Source organism: Schistocerca gregaria, chromosome 1 (assembly GCF_023897955.1).
Source record: "Schistocerca gregaria isolate iqSchGreg1 chromosome 1, iqSchGreg1.2, whole genome shotgun sequence".
Lineage (NCBI taxonomy): Eukaryota > Metazoa > Arthropoda > Insecta > Orthoptera > Acrididae > Schistocerca > Schistocerca gregaria.
In genome coordinates, this window is record NC_064920.1 from 14,027,821 (window position 1) to 14,048,618 (window position 20,798).

A 20,798-nucleotide genomic window follows, 5' to 3' on the forward strand; every position below is an offset into this window, starting at 1 on the left:
CACATTAACGAGAATGGTGTTCTACATAAAACTCAGTTGCAGGAAACTGCCAGGATACTTTACTACGAGTGCAACCTATAGTTAATAAATTGATCTAAACGATTTATCAAAGATGTGCTTGAAGTAAGGAACTTGCTATTAAATTCTATTGTAACAAACTGTACGAAAATGTAAGAGAATACCATGGTGACGAAAACATTATTTTTGATACTGTGCCATAAAGCTAGTAACTGAAGAATACTTGTAGTCCTGGAGAACCAATAACGTGTGTCTTCAGAAGAAATGGGAGATTGTCCTACAGTGCTGTGTGAAGGCTGGTTGTGATTGAAATGAAGAATTTCAAATGTTCGTGGAGTTCATTTTTGCTATTCTAGGAGCCGATGCAGAATGTGAAAGAGTTTTCAGTGTTAGTCTGAAAAAAATAGGCTTTCAGCAGAGAAAATGGAAAGTGTGATGAAAATAAAAACCAACTCTGACTGCAACTGCCGCAGTTTTGGAATGCCACGAGAAAAGAGAACCCCCTTCTCGAATATATGGGAATCTCAGAAAAATATAATAAGAAAGGGCCAAGTTGAAGTGCACAATCTGAAGTGTTCATCAGAGAAGGCAAAGTTAAATGTATGTATTTTTAAATGAACAAATAAATATTACATGTTTGGACAATTCAATTGATATACTACGTGATCAAATGTATCCGGATACCCCACAAAACATACCGTTTTCATATTAAGTGCATTGTGCTGCCACCTGCTGCCAGGTACTCCGTATCAGCGACGTCAGTAGTCATTAGACATCCTGAGAGAGCAGAATGGGGCGATCCGCGGAACTCACAAACTTCGAATGTGGTCAGGTGGTTGGGTGTCACTTGTGTCATACATCTGAACGCGAGATTTCCACACTCCTAAACATCCCTAGGTCCACTGTCTACTATGTGATAGTGAAGCAGAAACCTGAAGGGACACGTACAGCACAAAATCATACATACCGGCCTCGTCTGTTAATTCTCAGCGGAAGCCGACAGTTGAAGAGGACCGTAATGTGTAATAGGCAGATACCATCACACAAGAATTCGAAACTGGATCAGGATCCACTGCAAGTACTATGACAGTTAGGCGGGACTTGAGAAAACTTGGATTTGACGGTCGAGCAGCCACACATCACGCCAGTAAACGCCATTGACGCCTCGCTTGGTGTAAGGTGCGTAAACATTGGACGATTGAACAGTGGAAAAACGTTTTATGGAGTGACGAATCACGGTACACAATGTGTCGATCCGATGGCAGGCTGTGGGTATGGCGAATGCCCGGTGAACGTCATCTGCCAGCGTGTGTAGTGCCACCAGTAAAATTCGGAGGTATGTGGTCTTATGGCGTAGTCGTGTTTTTCATGGAGGAGCCTTGCACCCCTTATTGTCTTGCGTGACATTATCACAGCAAAGGCCTACATTGATGTTTTAACCACCTTCTTGCTTCGCACTGTTGAAGAACAATTCGGGGATGGCGATTGCATCTTTCAACAGGATCGATCGCATTTTCATAATTCACTGCCTGTGGCAGAGTGGATACACGACAGCAACATCCTTCTAATGGACTGGCCTGCCCAGTCCTGACCTGAATTCTATAGAACACCTTTGGGATGTTTTGGAACGCTGATTTCGTGACAGGCCTCACCGACCGACATCGATACCTCTCCTCAGTGCAGCACTCCGTGAAGACTGGGCTGCCATTCCCCGACAAATCTTCCAGCACCTGACTGAACGTATACCTGCGAGAGTGGACGCTGTCATCAAGGCTAAGGGTGGGCCAACACCATATTGAATTCCAGCATTACCGATGGAGGGCGTCACGAACTTGTAAGTCATTTACAGCCAAGTGTCCGGATAATTTTGATGACATTGCGTATGACTTCTTTTCCAGATGGAAATATATGGTCTGTCCTACCTGAAGAAACTGCATCAGCTGCACTTGCATTACCACTTACACTGGGAACGCTTCCTGTTGTATTTACCTTCAGCACTGTGCCTGATTTAAACACTTTCCTAGGTGATACATCACGAAGTCATACACGTCAGTCACAGACTTAACCATCAGGCATGAAATGTAAACAACACACGTTGTTGTAATATCTAAGCGATCTTTTTGGTGCACTTCGTTATCCAGACTTTATGCAACTGAATGTCTTTTGGGTTACAAACGACAGATTACATCCGAACCTTTTGTTTTCGTGCTGTACGACAGGCATCCTGAAACAGCACAGCGAGGTACTTTAAAATATAACGTTTATCAGGCGTCGCAAAGCAGGACAAGCAAAAGCACACGAACAAACTGCCTTGTTCGCCTCGATACACAATGGAGTTGCGCGCTCTTAAGTGCTCCGATGATGACGACACGCGCAAAACGACAAATTTTTCAGCGATCTGCGCATCCAATTTGAGCTGCCCCCCGGTTTTCATAACAAAACCTTTGCGTTAATATGAACGTCACATAATTCCTAGCATTCAACGGTCGTTGCCAACATTGGCCCACTTACGCCGCCGCCGCAGCTGTAATTAGAATTTAACCGTCCCCAACAAGTAAAATCATAGCCGAAGATTAATTAAAAGACAATTTTCACTAAGAATGTGTATTACATAGTGTTTCAACCATAAACTAATTGACGGCCAGCGTCTTTGCAAGAGATCCACGGAGCATGCAACTAACTGTCGTCTAAGCAACACTGCTAACAGCCTCGTGAAAGCGTTCTCATGCGCTGTGACAAGAGGTTTAGGAGCAGATAAATTGCAATTGAAAGTCTCGTTATTTCCTTTATACGAAATAGTGTCACGTAGAGGTATTGTGTGCAGTGAATCATGGAGAAAGAAGACGATAAAACGGACGATATTGGTATGCAAGAGGTATGGCATGGGCTGTTTACTTTTTTCACGTGTAACGCTCATGCTTTGTATGGATGGTTTGATCACTGTGCTCTTTGTCTTTCAGTCGGCGGTTTCAAGCACCGACCAAGTAGCCACGTCACTCGCTGACCCGCCTTTTGGTGCGATACAAAGAGAATACGAAACAGTAAGTTTTCAGCATTATCGTGCACTTAATAATGATAGTTGCAGAAGTTGAACAATGAAAAATCCATGATGGAGTGTAACAATAATGATGAAAAGGGTAGTTGCTACTCACCATACAGCCGAAATGTTGGGTAGCAGATAGGCACAACAAAACGACTGCCAGAAAGTAAACTTTCGTCCAACAAGGCCTTCGTCGACAATAGACGACATACACACACACACACACTCACGCAATCGTAATCACACACACATCACACGTGATTTGCGTTTACATGTGTGTGTGTGACTGCCAGAAAGTAAACTTCCGTCCAACAAGGCCTTCGTCGACATTAGACGACATACACACACACACACACTCACGCAATCGTAATCACACACACATCACACGTGATTTGCGTTTACATTTGTGTGTGTGTGTGTGTGTGTGTGTGTGTGTGTGTGTGTGTGTGTGTGTGTGTGTGTGTGTATTCGACGAAGGCCTTGTTGGACGAAAGTTCACTTGCTGACGGCCTTGTTGTGCATATCTGCTACTCCACGCCTCTCCGCTTTATGGTGAAATGCAAAAGCTATTTTGATATATCGGCCAGGAAAATATGACTTTCTGCGGTTGTTGTTCATTACATAATGAACGGATTCTATTTATTGCATTCAAAAATCAAAGACGAGTACATAACCGTGGGCATGTCATACTTCATCAAAACTCGAAAGTATGCCAATAGTAAATAAAATCAAATACGACAGGAACAGTGTACTAGAGCAAAGATCGCTGAGCTGGACAACCAGCACTGCCCTATTCGATCGTTACCTTCCATCCCATCTTTTTTACCAATCCGATCTATATTTGCCCAGTGCTTAATATGTGTATCAGTAGTCTTTAATGTATGTAATGTATTTGACCATGGAAGTTTATTAAAGAGAGGGCAAAACTGTAAAATCGTTCCCTTTGATATAAATGATTCCGCGAATTTGGAAACTTGTAATGCCTCAAGCACTAATTTTGACCAGATATGTACAAAACTCATTGTATTTGAAACGACAGATAATTATCCATTCAAACTCCTAAGATAGGTTACCTTGGTATCTAAGGAATATACCTATTTCAGTATAATATGCAACCTTTTGATTTTATTAATCTCGACCCAATATGAATGCTACTTTTTTATTTAAAGAACTGAAATTATATTATCGTATGACATCCAGGAGTAATAAAATTACGATTGCTTGGTAACAATCTCACAGTTCTGGAATAAATACTGTTGTTACGTCCAAGGCGTACAATACCCTATGAAATCGCGATACGGAAACCATAACATATTCAGAGTAAAACAGCCATATAATTCTCGCAAACAAGCATAGTCATGTCATTGCTTCATTCGTATCGATTTAAAATGTCCTCTTACTTCCCACCTTAATCACATCTTTGACGAAAAAAAGCAGCCAATATTTCTGACAACTAAAATTATGTGTGAAGCCATGGCTCTATTTATTTCAATACTATATGTATATTATTTTTGTGTGCACGCGACGAAATAGCCATGTTATCGTTGACGAATAGATGACGCTCGCTGTAATTGTCTAACAAGATCACGTGTCCTGCGCTCAGATTGTGTATCAAAAGCACATCGCACACAAAAGCACATCACACAGTGCAATCTCGATTTCATAGTTTCCGTAGATATTGTGCCGTATTTGGTGGATTTCGTATTTATATCTCATTATCGCGCAAATATGCAGTTTTAATGCTACAACTAATTAAATATCTATCCAAGACACGTCCTTTTTTCTCGATTTGTTGTGCTCCTGTGGCAGTAAATTCCATGCCGATGTGTAAAAGATTAACCTAGTCTGAATGCTACTTTTTTTAATCCAGAAAAGTGAAATTATCATACGACATTCAAGAAACAAGGAGTTATCGAATATAGAAACATTAAAACATTAAAAATATATTGTTTTCGAATAATGTTAAGTTCAAAATAGTCTTCACAGGTTTGCCATCGGATCACGTTGTGCAAACTGCAGCTGTCCGACGTCTTCAGGTGCCTAGCCACCAGCAAGGAGCGATATGTAGGGGGTTGTAATATATTGCTATAGTCATCATTTAAAGCCGGTTCTTGAAACTGTGTTAGTAGACCTTCTGGGGATATTTCACGTTTACCTCCAAGATTTTGCCAGTTGAGCTTCTTCAGTACCTCTTTGGCACACTCCTACAGATTAAATAGATCCGTGGCCATTCATACCGCCCTTCTCTGTATACGTTAAATATCCGCTGTTAGTCCTATCTGGGATGGGTGCTACATGCTTGAGCAATATTCTAGAATGGGTAAGTGATTTGTAAGTAACGTTTGTAGAGTAACTGCACTTCCTCGGTATTCTACCAATAAACTGGCCTACCACTTGCTCTGCCCTGCTGAGCCTATGTGATCATTCCACTTCGTGTCCGTACTAAGTGTTACACCCAAGTATTTGCATAAGTTTACAAACTTCAGCTGTGACTCACTATCATTGTATTCAGAGGAAACAGTGTTCTTTTTGTGAAGTGCACTATTTTACATTTTTTTACACACTTTGATATCTTATCAAGGTCTGGCTCAATATTTTTACAGCTTCTTTCACATTGTACTTCGTGTGAGATAGCGGCATTATCTGAAAAAAGGCGGAATTTACTATTAATCTTGTCTGCAAGTTTATTAACATACAAGTTGAACAGCAAGGGACTCGTTAGTCATTACACTTCCCTGAACTGCCCCCGAAATTACTTCTACATGTTCCGATGACTCTTCATCCAAATAACATGCTGTGTCCTCAGTGCTAGGAAATCCTTAATCGAGTCACAAATGTGTCTTTATACCCCATATGATCATACTTTTTGACAATAAGCGTAGGTGTGGTACTAAGCCAAATGCTTTGCAGAAATCAAGAAATACTGCATCTACGTGACTGCCTTGTTTCTTGGCTTTCAGGATGTCACGTGTGAAAAGCGCGAATTGTGTGAACATGATCTATGTTTGCGAAACCCATGCCTGTTGGCTTTGAGGAGGTTTTTTGTTCAAGACACCTCATTATGCTTGAGCTCAAAATATGTTCTAAGACTTTACCAGGAATGGATAAGTTTTGTGAATAACTTCGCCACCCTTCTTGTAGACAGGTGTGCTTTCTTGCAAGTACTCGACCCAATTTTTTGTTCGAGGGGACTTCTGTAGATTATAGTTAACACAGGGGCTACCTCAATCGCGAATTGCGTATAGAATCTGATGTGGATTGACTTTGATGCTATTTCATTGGCATATGCGAAATACATCCTCTTATATTATTAGTATAAGTATGTATGCCACCATTCTCATTCAACAATCGTAAAGTTATATTCTCAGATACTTAAATCCAGCTCTCAAACGAGTTATGAAGTATAGCTAGTAAATATTCACAAAAAGTTTGTTGATATTGCAAATAATGTTAGGTTAACATAGGTTCCAAATCTCAAAATTAAAAAAAAAATTTGAACGAATGGGAAAATCCTGTTGAATTTCAACAGAAATGACCAACAAAAAATGCCACACTAATTGAAAGTGGACGAAAAAGGAATAAATTCTAACAAATGCCTATTCAACTCTGAAAACACTTTTTTGTATACAGAACTTCACAGCTGATAATGTTTTAAAATGGATTTATTGCATTAGTTCTGTGATTCCTGTTTTTGATGTGGACTGGTGTAATTACATTTGAAAGAAAATGCCTATGTAAGGTACATTTTCTGGGTTAGTTGGAACTCAGGACCAGTATTTGACAGGATGAAAGTGAGAAATCTCCGAAAACCACCTTGAAATTGGCCAGTAGAATAGACTTTTAACAGTATGGGATTGAACCAACAACGTCTTTGTCTCTTCAGTTTTTTAAGTTATTGTGCCGCCGTGCTATATGAAGTGCTATGTTGCACCCTGTAGAGTTTGAGAAGCACCCAGTTCCTAGAATGGATATCTTTTCAAACTTTCCTCCTTGTGCAAACAGTGGCGTTTTCCTTTTTTAACTGATGTACTTGGCTCCGTAGACTATGTTAACACGGGAGATGATGCCAGGTGGCCACTTGACTGAGGTCTCGGAAACAGAATGGCCGGGAGGGCGTCGCCCTACGGACGGCCTGTGGACCAGGTCGTGCTCTTTAACAGCCCCACTACAGCAACACCGCTGCCCAACACTCATCATGTACGTCATAGGTGGGCAGCCCACAATTGGTTTCGATCGAGGGGGGCGTTAATACACATACACCTGTCTCTCTCTTTCTGCTCCAGAAAATCAAACTAGCTTGCTGTTCTTGTAGCTTGAGATGCTACGCAAGTGTACCTGCCGACCATGGCTCTCAGGTTTTTCAGTAAAAAGTGAAAACACACGTAAAAGGAATGGAATACAGGAGTACAGCGCCGGCCCTTGTGGCCGAGCGGTTCTAGGCGCTTCAGTCTGGAACCGCGCGACCGCTATGGTCGCAGGTTCGAATCCTGCCTCGGGCATGGCTGTGTGTGATGTCCTTAGGTTAGTTAGGTTTAAGTAGTTCTACGTTCTAGGGAACTGATGACCTCCAGTCCCATAGTGCTCAGAGCTATTTGAGCCAGGAGTACAGCAGAAATTACTCCACATTAACTGCAACAGAATGCTCGGGTTTTGAAATACTGTCTTGCCACGAGGGAGCAGTGGCGGAAGGAAAGTGGCCCAACAAAGTACAATCGAGTCGAATTTTAGTGGCATGACAAAAGTTGCCTCTCTTAACTTGCGCCACTGAAAACTAGGAATTCACGCATGCAACTGCAGTATCCATCAATACTATACGTGTATAACTGTGGCGACACTTTTATTGCATGTGAGAGCCCGCCTTAAGTAAGGAGACATCCATTAACTACGTGAGCGCAAAATGCCGAGGAGAGGTCTGACAAAACCGCAGCTAAATGGAAATGGGGAGGGGGGGGGGGGGGCAATGAAAATCTCATGTGAACCTTTTTATTCAGAGAATATACATGCATTATTATAATGGATAGTATTTTGTTTTATATAGTTAATGTGGAGCACAGGTTATGTTATACTTCCCACCTGTTTTCTCTGAACTGAACTGAACCGAATGACCTGCCGCAATTCCCCTATTTGAAAGAAGAGTTCGCTGCTGTCTCGCTATTCCCGTATTTCTGTTTGAAACAAGAGTTCGCTGCTGTGCCGCTTAAAGTTGTCAGTTACTTATTTGCAGTGTTCTACAACACATATAAATCCAGTGTTATTGTGTTCAAGATTAATTTATGTCAAAACTTATATAATATGTGGCATGCCAACAAGTGAAAACACGTGTTGTGGAAGAAAGCTAAGCCGAAGTTCACCGACGAGATTTCTTTTAGTGATCATATGAATCAAGAGAGGGAAAAGCTTCGTAATCATTCTGTCTTTCATCTGAAAAGTAAATAAAGGGTTAGTGACATTTAATGTGTATAATATGCCAATAAAACGTAATTTTTGCAGGAATCCGTTAAAATGGTTAAGATTATTTTGGTGTAGCCTTTTTATCAATCTGCGCTTGTTTGTCTGTCTGAATACTTCTCAGGGTAGGAAAGTTTGAAATAAAGTGTTAAAAACACTGTTTAACACAAACAATGGAAACTCCAGGTTGAAGTATCAACAGGCCATGTTTCTGTTTATGAAGAAGGCTGTGGCCGAAAGCTTATGTGTAAATACCTTAATTATGACACTATGCAACTTAACTTGTCATCTGTCTTTCCCTACTTTGTTTAATACGCTTTATAAATAAGACATGGTTTTATTAGTGTTTAAAAGAAATTAAACAGTTATTTTTTACGCATTGTAGAGATGGGCAAATTGAAACACATAACTGTTTCGAAACAAATGAAACAGTGCAATGTAATGTTTCGAAACGCTGTATCAAAACAGTGAAACAGTTGGTGTTTCTTAATAGCATAGGCCTTCACATTACATCATCTTGGATTTGTACTCGTCATAAAAACACAAAAGAGTTGCGAGAGAGCCAATCACATCGTAGAAGATATGAAACCTTCACTTAACCGTCATAACAGTTTAGTATTTCCTGTGACAAATGTGCTGCTTTCGTGTCATGTGACTTTCCTATTGCCTGAGAACAGACTTAGTGTGTTTGACATTAAAGATTTTCCAAATACGTTTTCCTTTATTCTAGTGCTCAATTTTGATAGATTTTATGAGTGATAATTTGTATGTGCTCTTGAAAAGCCATATCATGAGATATAATTTATTGAGATAGCATTCTGGAAAGCGAGGCACCGAATTAACTTTTACAAATGTGACACTCACATTTTTCTTCACAGTTAAATTTTCCATTGTTTGTCACACAGAGCGGCATGCAAAGTAACTGATGCAGACAGATAAAAAATTACCATAACAGAGTTGGGCATGTAGCATAATGGTCAAGTAAGGCAGTTTTTCATCAAATATTCACACGTTAGCTGGATACAGCTTGATAGAATGTACACTTGATAGGACTGGAAAACATGTTAAAACATTTCAAGGTAACTGAAATGCAGAAATTTGTGTGTTTCCTTGAAGTATAAAATCCAGACTAAAATTTAAAACAATTCATACAGTGTAATGCCTTTGTGATACCTGTATCATGACAGATATGGCTCTACATCACTTACAGTTCTTGCTAAAAAAGTTTGTTTGAGGTCCATCGACATCTACATTTATACTCCGCAAGCTACCCAACAGAGTGTGGAGGAGGGCAATTTACGTGCCACTGTCATTACCTCACTTTCCTGTTCTAATCGCCCACCGGAATGGCCGTGCGGATCTGGGCGCTACAGTCTAGAACCGAGCGACCACTACAGTCGCAGGTTCGAATCCTGCCTCGGGCATGGATGTGTGGGATGTCCTCAACCTGTTCCAGTCGCGTATGGTTCGCGGTAAGGACGACTGCCGGAAAGCCTCCGTGCGCGCTCGAATCTCTCTAATTTTACATTTTTGATCTCCTCGGGAGGTATAAGTAGGAGGAAGCAATATATTCGATACCTCATCCAGAAATGCACCCTCTCTAAACCTGGGCAACAAGCTACACCGCGATGCGGAGCGCCTCTCCTGCAGCGTCTGCCACTTTAGTTTGCTAAACATCTCCGTTACGCTATCACACGTACCAAGTAACCCTGTGACGAAACGCGCCGCCCTTCTTTGGATCTCTCTATCTCCTCTGTCAACTCGACCTGGTACGGATCCCACACTGATGAGCAATACTCAAGTGTAGGTCGAACGAGTGTTTTGTAAGCCACCTCCTTTGTTGATGGACTACATTTTCTAAGGACTCTCCCAATGAATCTCAGCCTGGCACCCACCTTACCAACAATTAATTTTATGTAATCATTCCACTTCAGATCGTTCCGTACGCATATTCCTAGATTTTTACAGAAGTAATTGCTACCAGTGTTTGTTCCGCTATCATATAATCATACAATAAAGGATCCTTCTTTCTATGTATTCTCAATACATTACATTTGTCTATGTTAAGGGTCAGTTGCCACTCCCTGTACCAAGTGCCTATCCGCTGCAAATCTTCCTGCATTTCGCTGCAATTTTCTAGTGCTGTAACTTCTCTGTATACTACAGCATCATCCGCGAAAAGCCGCATGGAAATACCGACACTATCTACTAGATCATTTATATATGTTGTGAAAAGCAATGGTCACATAACACTCCCCTGTGGCACGCCAGTGGTTACTGGAACGTCTGTAGAGGTCTCTCCATTGAGAACAACATGCTGTGTTCTGTTTGCTAAAAACTCTTCAATCCAGCCACACAGCTGGTCTGTCTGATATTCCGTAGGCTCTTATTTTGTTTATCCGGCGACAATTCGGAACTGTATCGAACACCTTCCGGAAGTCAAGGAAAATGGCATCTACCTGGGATACTGTAACTAATATTTTCTGTTTCTCATGAAAAAATAAAGCTAGTTGGATCTCACACGATCGCTATTTCCGGAATAAATGTTGATTACTACAGAGTAGATTCTGGGTTTTCAGAAATGACATGACACGCGGGCAAACAACATGTTCTAAAATTCCACAACAGACTGATGTCAAAGTTATATTCCTATAGTTTTGCGCACCTGTTCGACGACCCTTCTTGAAAACTGGAACTATCTGTGCTCTTTTCCAATCATTTGGAACCTTCTGTTCCTCTAGAGACTTGCGGTACACGGCTGTTAGAAGAGTAGCAAGTTCTTTCGCGTACTCTGTGTAGAATCGAATTGGTATCCCGTGAGGTCCAGTAGACTTTCCTCTGTTGATTGATTTCAGTTGCTTTTCTATTCCTTGGACACTTATTTCGATGTCAGCCATTTTTTCGTTCGTGCGAGGATTTAGAGAAGGAACTGCAGTGCGGTTTTCCTCTGTGAAACAGCTTTGGAAAAAGGTATTTAGTATTTCAGCTTTACGCGTGTCTCTGTTTCAACGCCATTATCATCCCAGAGTGTCTGTATATGCTGTTTCAAACCACTTATTGATTTAAGGTAGGACCAGAACTTCCTAGGATTTTCTGTCAAGTCGGTGCATAGAATTTTACTTTTGAATTCGCTGAACGCTTCCCGCATAGCCCCCCTTACGCTAACTCTGACACCGTTTAGCTTCTGTTTGTCTGAGAGGTTTTTGCTGCGTTTAAATTTGCAGTGAAGCCCTCTTTGCTTTCGCAATAGTTTCCTAACTTTATTGTTGAACCATAGTGGGTTTTTCCCGTCCCTCACAGTTTCACTCGGCGCGTACCTGTCTAAAACGCATTTTACGATTGCCTCGAACTTTTTCCATAAACACTCAACATTGTCAGTGTCGGAACAGAAATTTTCGTTTTGATTTGTTATGTAGTCTGAAATCTGCCTACTATTACTCTTGCTAAACAGATAAACCTTCCTCCCTTTTTTATATTCCTATTTACTTCCATATTCAGGGATGCTGCAACGGCCTTATGATCACTGATTCCCTGTTCTGCGCTTACAGAGTCAAAATGTTCGGGTCTGTTTGTTATCAGTAGGTTCAAGATGTTATCCCCACGAGTCGGTTCTCTGTTTAATTGCTCGAGTGCACTCAGTATAATGTTACTCGATGCTCTGTACCTACCACCTGTCCTAAACATCTGAGTGTCCCAGTCTGTGTCTGGTAAATTGAAATCTCCACCTAAGACTATAACATGCTGAGGAAATTTATGTGAAATGTATTCCAGATTTTCTCCTAGTTGTTCTGCCACTAATGCTGCTGAGTCGGCAGGTCGGTAAAAGGAGCCAATTATTAACCTAGCTCGGTTGCTGAGTATGACCTCCACCCATAATAATTCACAAGAACTATTTTACTACTAACAGTGACAAACACGCCACCACCGGTTGCATGCAATCTATCCTTTCTAAATACCGTCTGTGCCTTTGTAAAAATGTCGGCAGAATTTATCTCTGGCTTGAGCCAGCTTTCCGTACCTATAACGATTTCAGCTTCGGGGCTTTCTATCAACGCTTGAAATTCCGGTACTTTACCAACGCAGCTTCGACAGTTTACAATTACAATACCGATTGAAAAGAGCACTTGCCCGCGAAAGGCAAAGGTCCCGAGTTCGAGTCTCGGTCGGGCACACAGTTTTAATCTGCCAGGAAGTTTCATATCAGTGCACACTCCGCTGCAGAGTGAAAATCTCATTCTACAATACCGACTGTTGCTTAGTCCCTGCATGTCCTGACTTTGCCCCACACCCTTTGAGGCTGTTGCCCTTTTTGTACTTGCCCGAGGCCATCTAACCTAAAAACTGACCCGTTCCCACCACACAACCTCTACTACCCTTGTAGCCGCCTGCTGTGTATAGTGGACTCCTGACCTATCCAGCGGAATCTGAAACCCCATCACCCTATGGGGCAAGTCGAGCAATCGCAGAACCGTCTCACCCTCTGATTCAGACCCTCCACTCGGTTCTGTACCAAAGGTCCGCAGTCAGTCCTGTTGACGATGCTGCAGATTGTGAGCTCTGCTTCAATCTCGCTACCGAGACTGGCGGTCTTCACCAAATCAGATAGCTGCTGGAAGCCATAGAGGATTTCCTCCAATCCATAATGATACACATCATTGGTGACGAAATGAGCGACCACCTGCAGATGGGTGCACCCTGTACCCTTCATGGCATCCGGAAAGACCCTTTCCACATCTGGAATGACTCCCCCCCGGTATGCACACGGAGTGCACATTGGTTTTCTTCCCCTCCCTTGCAGCCATATCCCTAAGGGGCCCCATTACACGCCTGACACTGGAGCTCCTAACTACCAATAAGCCCTCCCTCTGTGACTGTCCGGATCTTGCAGACTGAGGGGCAACCTGTGCAACAGGACAAGCAGCCATGTCCGGCTGAAGATCAGTATCAGCCTCAGACAGAGCCTGAAACCGGTTCGTCAGACAAACTGGACAGGCCTTCCGTTCAGCCCTCCGGAATGTCTTTCGCCCCCTGCCACACCTTGAGATGACCTCCCACTCTACCGCAGGTGAGGGATCAGCCTCAATGTGGGCAGTATCCCGGGCAGCCACAGTCTTAGTCCGGTCGGGGAATGCGTGGGATGAACTGGTCGTCCGCTACAAACCCCCGTCCAGACCCCCATATTGATGCCCATTGGCAACAGCCTCAAGCTGTGTTACCGAAGCCAACACTGCCTGAAGCTGGGAGCGAAGGGATGCAACTCAGCCCGCATCCGAAAACAGCAGTCGCAGTCCCTATCCATGTTAAATACTGTTGTGCAAAGAAAGTCTAAACTGAAACTTCCTGGCAGATTAAAACTGTGTGCCTTACCGAGACTCGAACTCGGGACCTTTGCCTTTCGCGGGAGAGTGCTCTACCATCTGAGCTACCGAAACACGACTCACGCCCGGTACTCACAGCTTTACTTCTGCCAGTACCTCGTCTCCTACCTTCCAAACTTTACAGAAGCTCTCCTGCGAAACTAGCAAAACTAGCACTCCTGAAAGAAAGGATATTGTGGAGACATGGCTTAGCCACAGCCTGGGGGATGTTTCCAGAATGAGATTTTCACTCTGCAGCGGAGTGTGCGCTGATATGAAACTTCCTGGCAGATTAAAACACAGGAAGTGCAAAATGTCTAAGCAGAGATGGCTAGAGGACAAATGTAAGGATGTAGATGCTTGTCTCACTAGGGGTAAGATAGATACTGCCTACAGGAAAATTAAAGAGACCTTTGGAGAAAAGAGAACCACTTCTATGAATATCAAGAGCTCAGGTGGAAACCCAGTTCTAAGCAAAGAAGGGAAAGCAGAAAGGTGGAAGGAATATATAAAAGGTTTATACAAGGGCGACGTACTTGAGCTCAATATTCTGGAAATGGAAGAGGATGCAGATGAAGGCGAAATGAGAGATACAATACTGCGTGCAGAGTTTGACAGAGCACTGAAAGACCTGAGTTGAAACAAGGCCCCGAGAGTAGACAACATTCCATTAGAACTACTGACGGCCTCGGGAGAGCCAGTCGTGCTAAAACTCTACCATCTGGTGAGCAAGATGTATGAAACAGGTGAAATACCCTCAGACTTCAAGAAGAATATAATAATTCCAATCCCAAAGAAAGCAGGTGTTGACAGATGTGAAAATTACCGGACAATCAGTTTAATAAGCCACACTTGCAAAATACTAACGCGAATTCTTTATAGACGAATGGAAAAACTAGTAGAAGCCAACCTTTGGGAAGATCAGTTTGGATTCCGTAGAAATATTGAAACACGTGAGGCAATACTGACCTTACGACTTATCTTAGAAGAAAGATTAAGGAAAGGCATACCTACGTTTTTAGCATTTGTAGACTTAGAGAAAGCTTTTGACAATGTTAACTAGAATACTCTCTTTCAAATTCTAAAGGTGGCAGGGGTAAAATACAGAGAGCGAAAGGCTATTTACAATTTGTACAGAAACCAGATGGCAGTTACATCTACATCTACATGACTACTCTGCAATTCACATTTAAGTGCTTGGCAGAGGGTTCATCGAACCACAATCATACTATCTCTCTACTATTCCACTCCCGAACAGCGAGCGGGAAAAACGAACACCTAAACCTTTCTGTTCGAGCTCTGATTTCTCTTATTTTATTTTGATGATCATTCCTACCAATGTAGGTTGGGCTCAACAAAATATTTTCGCATTCGGAAGAGAAAGTTAGTGACTGAAATTTCGTAAAAAGGTCTCGCCGCGACGAAAAACGTCTATGCTGTAATGACTTCCATCCCAACTCGTGTATCATATCTGCCACACTCTCTCCCCTATAACGTGATAATACAAAACGAGCTGCCCTTTTTTGCACCCTTTCGATGTCCTCCGTCAATCCCACCTGGTAAGGATCCCACACCGCGCAGCAATATTCTAACAGAGGACGAACGAGTGTAGTGTAAGCTGTCTCTTTAGTGGACTTGTTGCATCTTCTAAGTGTCCTGCCAATGAAACGCAACCTTTGGCTTGCCTTCCCGACAATATTACCTATGTGGTCCTTCCAACTGAAGTTGTTCGTAATTTTAACACCCAGGTACTTAGTTGAATTGACAGCCTTGAGAATTGTACTATTTATCGAGTAATCGAATTCCAACGGATTTCTTTTGGAACTCATGTGGATAACCTCACACTTTTCGTTATTTAGCGTCAACTGCCACCTGACACACCATACAGCAATCTTTTCTAAATCGCTTTGCAACTGATACTGGTCTTAGGATGACCTTACTAGACGGTATATTACAGCATCATCTGCGATCAGTCTAAGAGAACTGCTAAGATTGTCACCCAGGTCATTTATATAGATCAGGAACAATAGAGGTCCCAGGACGCTTCCCTGGGGAACACCTGATATCACTTCAGTTTTACTCGATGATTTGCCGTCTATTACTACGAACTGCGACCTTCCTGACAGGAAATCACGAATCCAGTCGCACAACTGAGACGATACCCCATAGCTCCGCAGCTTGATTAGAAGTCGCTTATGAGGAACGGTGTCAAAAGCCTTCCGGAAATCCAGAAATACGGAATCAACTTGAGATCCCCTGTCGATAGCGGCCATTACTTCGTGCGAATAAAGAGCTAGCTGCGTTGCACAAGAGCGATGTTTTCTGAAGCCATGCTGATTACGTGTCAATAGATCGTTCCCTTCGAGGTGATTCATAATGTTTGAATACAGTATATGCTCCAAAACCCCACTGCAAACCGACGTCAATGATATAGGTCTGTAGTTAAATGGATTACTCCTACTACCCTTCTTGAACACTGGTGCGACCTGCGCAATTTTCCAATCTGTAGGTACAGATCTATCGGTGAGCGAGCGGTTGTATATGAGTGCTAAGTAGGGAGCTATAGTATCAGCGTAATCTGAAAGGAACCTAATCGGTATACAATCTGGACCTGAAGACTTGCCCGTATCAAGCGATTTGAGTTGCTTCGCAACCCCTAAGGTATCTACTTCTAAGAAACTCATGGTAGCAGATGTTTGTGTTTCAAATTCTGGAATATTCCATTCGTCTTCCCTGGTGAAGGAATTTCGGAAAACTGCGTTCAATAACTCCGCTTTAGCGGCAGAGTCGTCGATAACAGTACCATCGGCACTGCGCAGCGAAGGTATTGACTGCGTCTTGCCGCTTGTGTACTTTACATACGACCAGAATTTCTTCGGATTTTCTACCAAATTTCGAGACAATGTTTCGTTGTGGAACCTATTAAAGGCATCTCGCATCGAAGTACGTGCCAAATTTCGCGCGTCTGTAAATTTTAGCCCATCTTCGGGTTTTGGCGTTCTTCTGAACTTCGCATGCTTTTTCCGTTGCCTCTGCAACAGCGTTCGGACCTTTTTTGTGTACCACGGGGGATCCGTTCCATCTCTTACCAATTTATGAGGTATGAATATCTCAATTGCTGTTGCTACTATATCTTTGAATTTGAGCCACATCTCGTCTACATTCGCATAGTCAGTTCCGAAGGAATGGAAATTGTCTTTTAGGAAGGCTTCTAGTGGCACTTTATCCGCTTTTTTAAATAAAATTATTTTGCGTTTGTTTCTGATGGATTTGGAAGAAATGGTACTGAGCCTAGCTACAATGACCTTGTGATCACTAATCCCTGTATCAGTCATGATGCTCTCTATCAGCTCTGGATTGTTTGTGGCTAAGAGGTCAAGTGTGTTTTCGCAACCATTTACAATTCGCGTGGGTTCGTGGACTAACTGCTCGAAATAATTTTCGGAGAAAGCATTTAGGACAATCTCGGAAGACGTTTTCTGCCTACCAACGGTTTTGAACAAGTATTTTTGCCAACATACCGAGGGTAGGTTGAAGTCCCCACCAGCTATAACCGTATGAGTGGGGTATTTATTTGTTACGAGACTCAAACTTTCTCTGAACTGTTGCGCAACTGTATCATCGGAATCTGGGGGTCGGTAGAAGGAGCCATTTATTAACTTAATTCGGCTGTTAAGTAGAAGCTCCACCCATACCAATTCGCACGGAGTATCTACTTCGACTTCACTACAAGATAAACCACTACTGACAGACACAAACACTCCACCACCAATTCTGCCTAATCTATCTTTCCTGTACAAATGCCTAACGACTGCGCTACAATCTGCTGAATTTACGATTACAGTAACCAAGACTCGAAATTGCACCTCCTATACGAAACTCACACGCAATTTGAATAAGAAAAAATGGTTCAAATGGCTCTGAGCACTATGGGACTCAACTGCTGTGGTCATTAGTCCCCTAGAACTTAGAACTAATTAAACCTAACTAACCTAAGGACGTCACACACATCCATGCCCGAGGCAGGATTCGAACCTGCGACCGTAGCAGTCGCACGGTTCCGGACTGCGCGCCTAGAACCGCGAGACCACCGCGGCCGGCGATTTGAATAAGAGTTTACGAAGTAAACACTAAAGCGCGATGCTACAACTGTCAAATACTATAATACGCCCGAAATATATGAATTAAACAATGCAAGTACCCAAAAACACGCAAAGAAATTAATTAAACTATCTAACAAATAAGTAAGCTAGGGTTATACGACTTGCTGCTGCAGCTGCTTATCCAACGGCGGCAGGGAGCACACTGACTGACCAACCGACACTGGCCGTTCACAACAAAAACAGAAGACAGACGACTACGCGAATTTACACTATTCAGGTACTAAGGCGCGATGCTACAACCCTCAAATACTATAATACGCCCGAAATATATGAATTAAACAATGCAAGTACCCAAAAACACGCAAAGAAATTAATTAAACTATCTAACAAATAAGTAAGCTAGGGTTATACGACTTGCTGCTGCAGCTGCTTATCCAACGGCGGCAGGGACATGAAAGGGAAGCAGTGGTTGGGAAGGGAGTGAGATAGGGTTGTAGCCTATCCCCAGTGTTGTTCAGTCTGTATATTGAGGAAGCAGTAAAGGAAAGAAAAGAAAAATTCGGAGTAGGTATTAAAATCGATGGAGAAGAAATAAAAACTTTGAGGTTCGCCGATGACATTGTAATTCAGTCAGAGACAGCAAAGGACTTGGAAGAGCAGTTGAATGGAATGGACAGTGTCTTGAATGGAGGATATAAGATGAACATCAACAAAATCAAAACGAGGATAATGGAATGTAGTAGAATTAAATTGGGTGATGCTGAGGGTATTTGATTAGGAAATGAGACACTTAAAGTAGTGAAGGAGTTTTGCTATTTAGGGAGCAAAATAACTTATGATGGTGGAAGTAGAGAGGATATAAAATGTAGACTGGCAATGGCAAGAAAAGCGTTTTTGAAGAAGAGAAATTTGTTAACATCGAGTATAGATTTAAGTGCCAGGAAGTCGTTTCTGAAAGTATTTCTATGGAGTGTAGCCATGTATGGAAGTGAAACATGGACGATAAACAGTTTGGACAAGAAGAGAAATGGTTAAAATGGCTCTGAGCATTATGGGACTTAACTGCTGAGGTCATCAGTCCCCTTAGAACTTAGAACTACTTAAGCCTAACTAACCTAAGGACGTCATACACATCCAGGCCCGAGGTAGGATTCGACCGTAGTGGTTGCGCGGTTTCAGACTGTACACTCTCATCTGCATTAAATTGAAGACATTCTTTAACAACAAGTATTGAAATCTTTTCGTCTATTTTGGCTCGTTTGGATGAAGTCTTGGTGCAAATTTAATAATCTTTGTTTGTCTACCACTAGAGATTGGTCGAACTCGTTCATTCCCGTGAACTACTTCATTCATTTCATTCTTTGCGGTTAAGCGTTCAAATGAAGTAGTTCATTTATGAAGTACGGAAGCCTGGCGAAGTTGCCCAGTTCGCCGCTCAGCCGCGGCTACACTCGCCTCGCCTCCTCGTTCGTACAATAAAGCTTCGTAATAATTCATAATTTTACCAACAGGTGGCCGAACTACGCAATAACGTACACGCAACGTTTTACGCTCTTACAGCGTCTGCGTTAACTTAAATAGAGCATGATCGAAGGAGACAAAGGAAAGATAAACATAGAAGCCTGACACATAAAAGAAGGTTTTACATTTAATCTTGCTCGACATTTTCTCATGAAGCGCCCAAAAACTCTTTATCAGCCAAGTGAAACCTTATTTGTTGTATTCATGGACTGAAAACTGGGGCTACCAACGAAATGCAGTCCAATTTCATGTTCTTTTTAAAATTTAATGCAAAATAGAATGAGTATGTTTACCATTGTCACAAAGTCTATATACCTACGTTAAGTAATTATTCAGAAGTTTTCCTGTAGATTTTATTTTTGTCGAGACTAATAACACTCCAACTTCAAAACGTAAACTGTCACCTGTAGTCATTGGTACGATTTCAGGTAAAAACCCTCTTTATTTTATTCAGATAGTAGTTTTTGTGTCTGTTCACTCTTATACAATGGCTAGCAACTTGCGATCACGTAAAAGTAATGAAATTTGGAGTTTCTTCGCTGATTTAGGTGATGGGAAAGAAAAGTGCAGCTGTTGTTCTAAGTGCATTTCATAAAAAGGAGGACATACATTTAATCTAGCGGGTCATGTTTGAGTGCTGCATCCAACAGTGTCATTGTCAGTCAGGCGCTTAGCACCCCCTGCTCCTACATCTTCCAATATTTCTTGGACAAATAACCCGTACAAGCCGGAACCAACATCAGCAATTGCCAGAAGCGAACAGCAGTCGGTGCCAGAAAATAACAAATAAAAATAAATTCTGCTGAGAAGGTGAAATTAAACCTGATCAGGCACTGTGAGAAATTTGTGACGAACACGTCCACTGCTAATGCAACAATCTCAGTTCTAACCACTGAGCTTCATTATCAGACAGCACACATCAATATCACGGAACATTACCTATGTATTTTCCGAAACCTTTTTCTAACAAAAGAAATCAGGAGATAGATCTCGCACTTCTGGAGACTGTTGTAAAGGATTATTTGCCCTCCAACACAGTGGAAACCAAACATTTCCAAAGATTTGTAAGCAAATTGAACGGTGCTTACAGAATGGCAGCTTGGAAGACCACATCCAATACATTACTACAACAACAACAGTACGCCATGATGAAAGAAATTGTAAGAGTCATAATTAATTCTGCAGAAGCGGTTGTGCTGACATCAACGGTTGTGCTGGGTGGACCTCAACCACAAATGAGAGTTATTTGTCACTGACAGCACACTACATTAAAGATCCAGAGCTGGTGTCTTCCCTCCTAGAGTGCTTTAA

At 42.1% G+C, this 20,798-nt stretch overlaps 1 protein-coding gene across 3 annotated transcripts in view; it reads left to right on the top strand.

The window, feature by feature from the left end:
- The first annotated feature begins 2,664 nt into the window (after positions 1-2,664).
- The window catches only part of LOC126326285 (cilia- and flagella-associated protein 58-like), a 369,658-nt gene continuing 351,524 nt past the window's right edge, over positions 2,665-20,798 (top strand). For 2 of the 3 annotated variants that reach the window (XM_049995640.1, XM_049995632.1), the window contains exons 1-2: positions 2,665-2,893; positions 2,979-3,059. In XM_049995640.1, coding sequence (XP_049851597.1) covers positions 2,849-2,893; positions 2,979-3,059 — 126 coding nt within the window. In that variant the 5' untranslated portion in view covers positions 2,665-2,848. The remainder of the gene's footprint in view (positions 2,894-2,978; positions 3,060-20,798) is intronic. The other variant, XM_049995677.1, reaches the window with a different exon arrangement.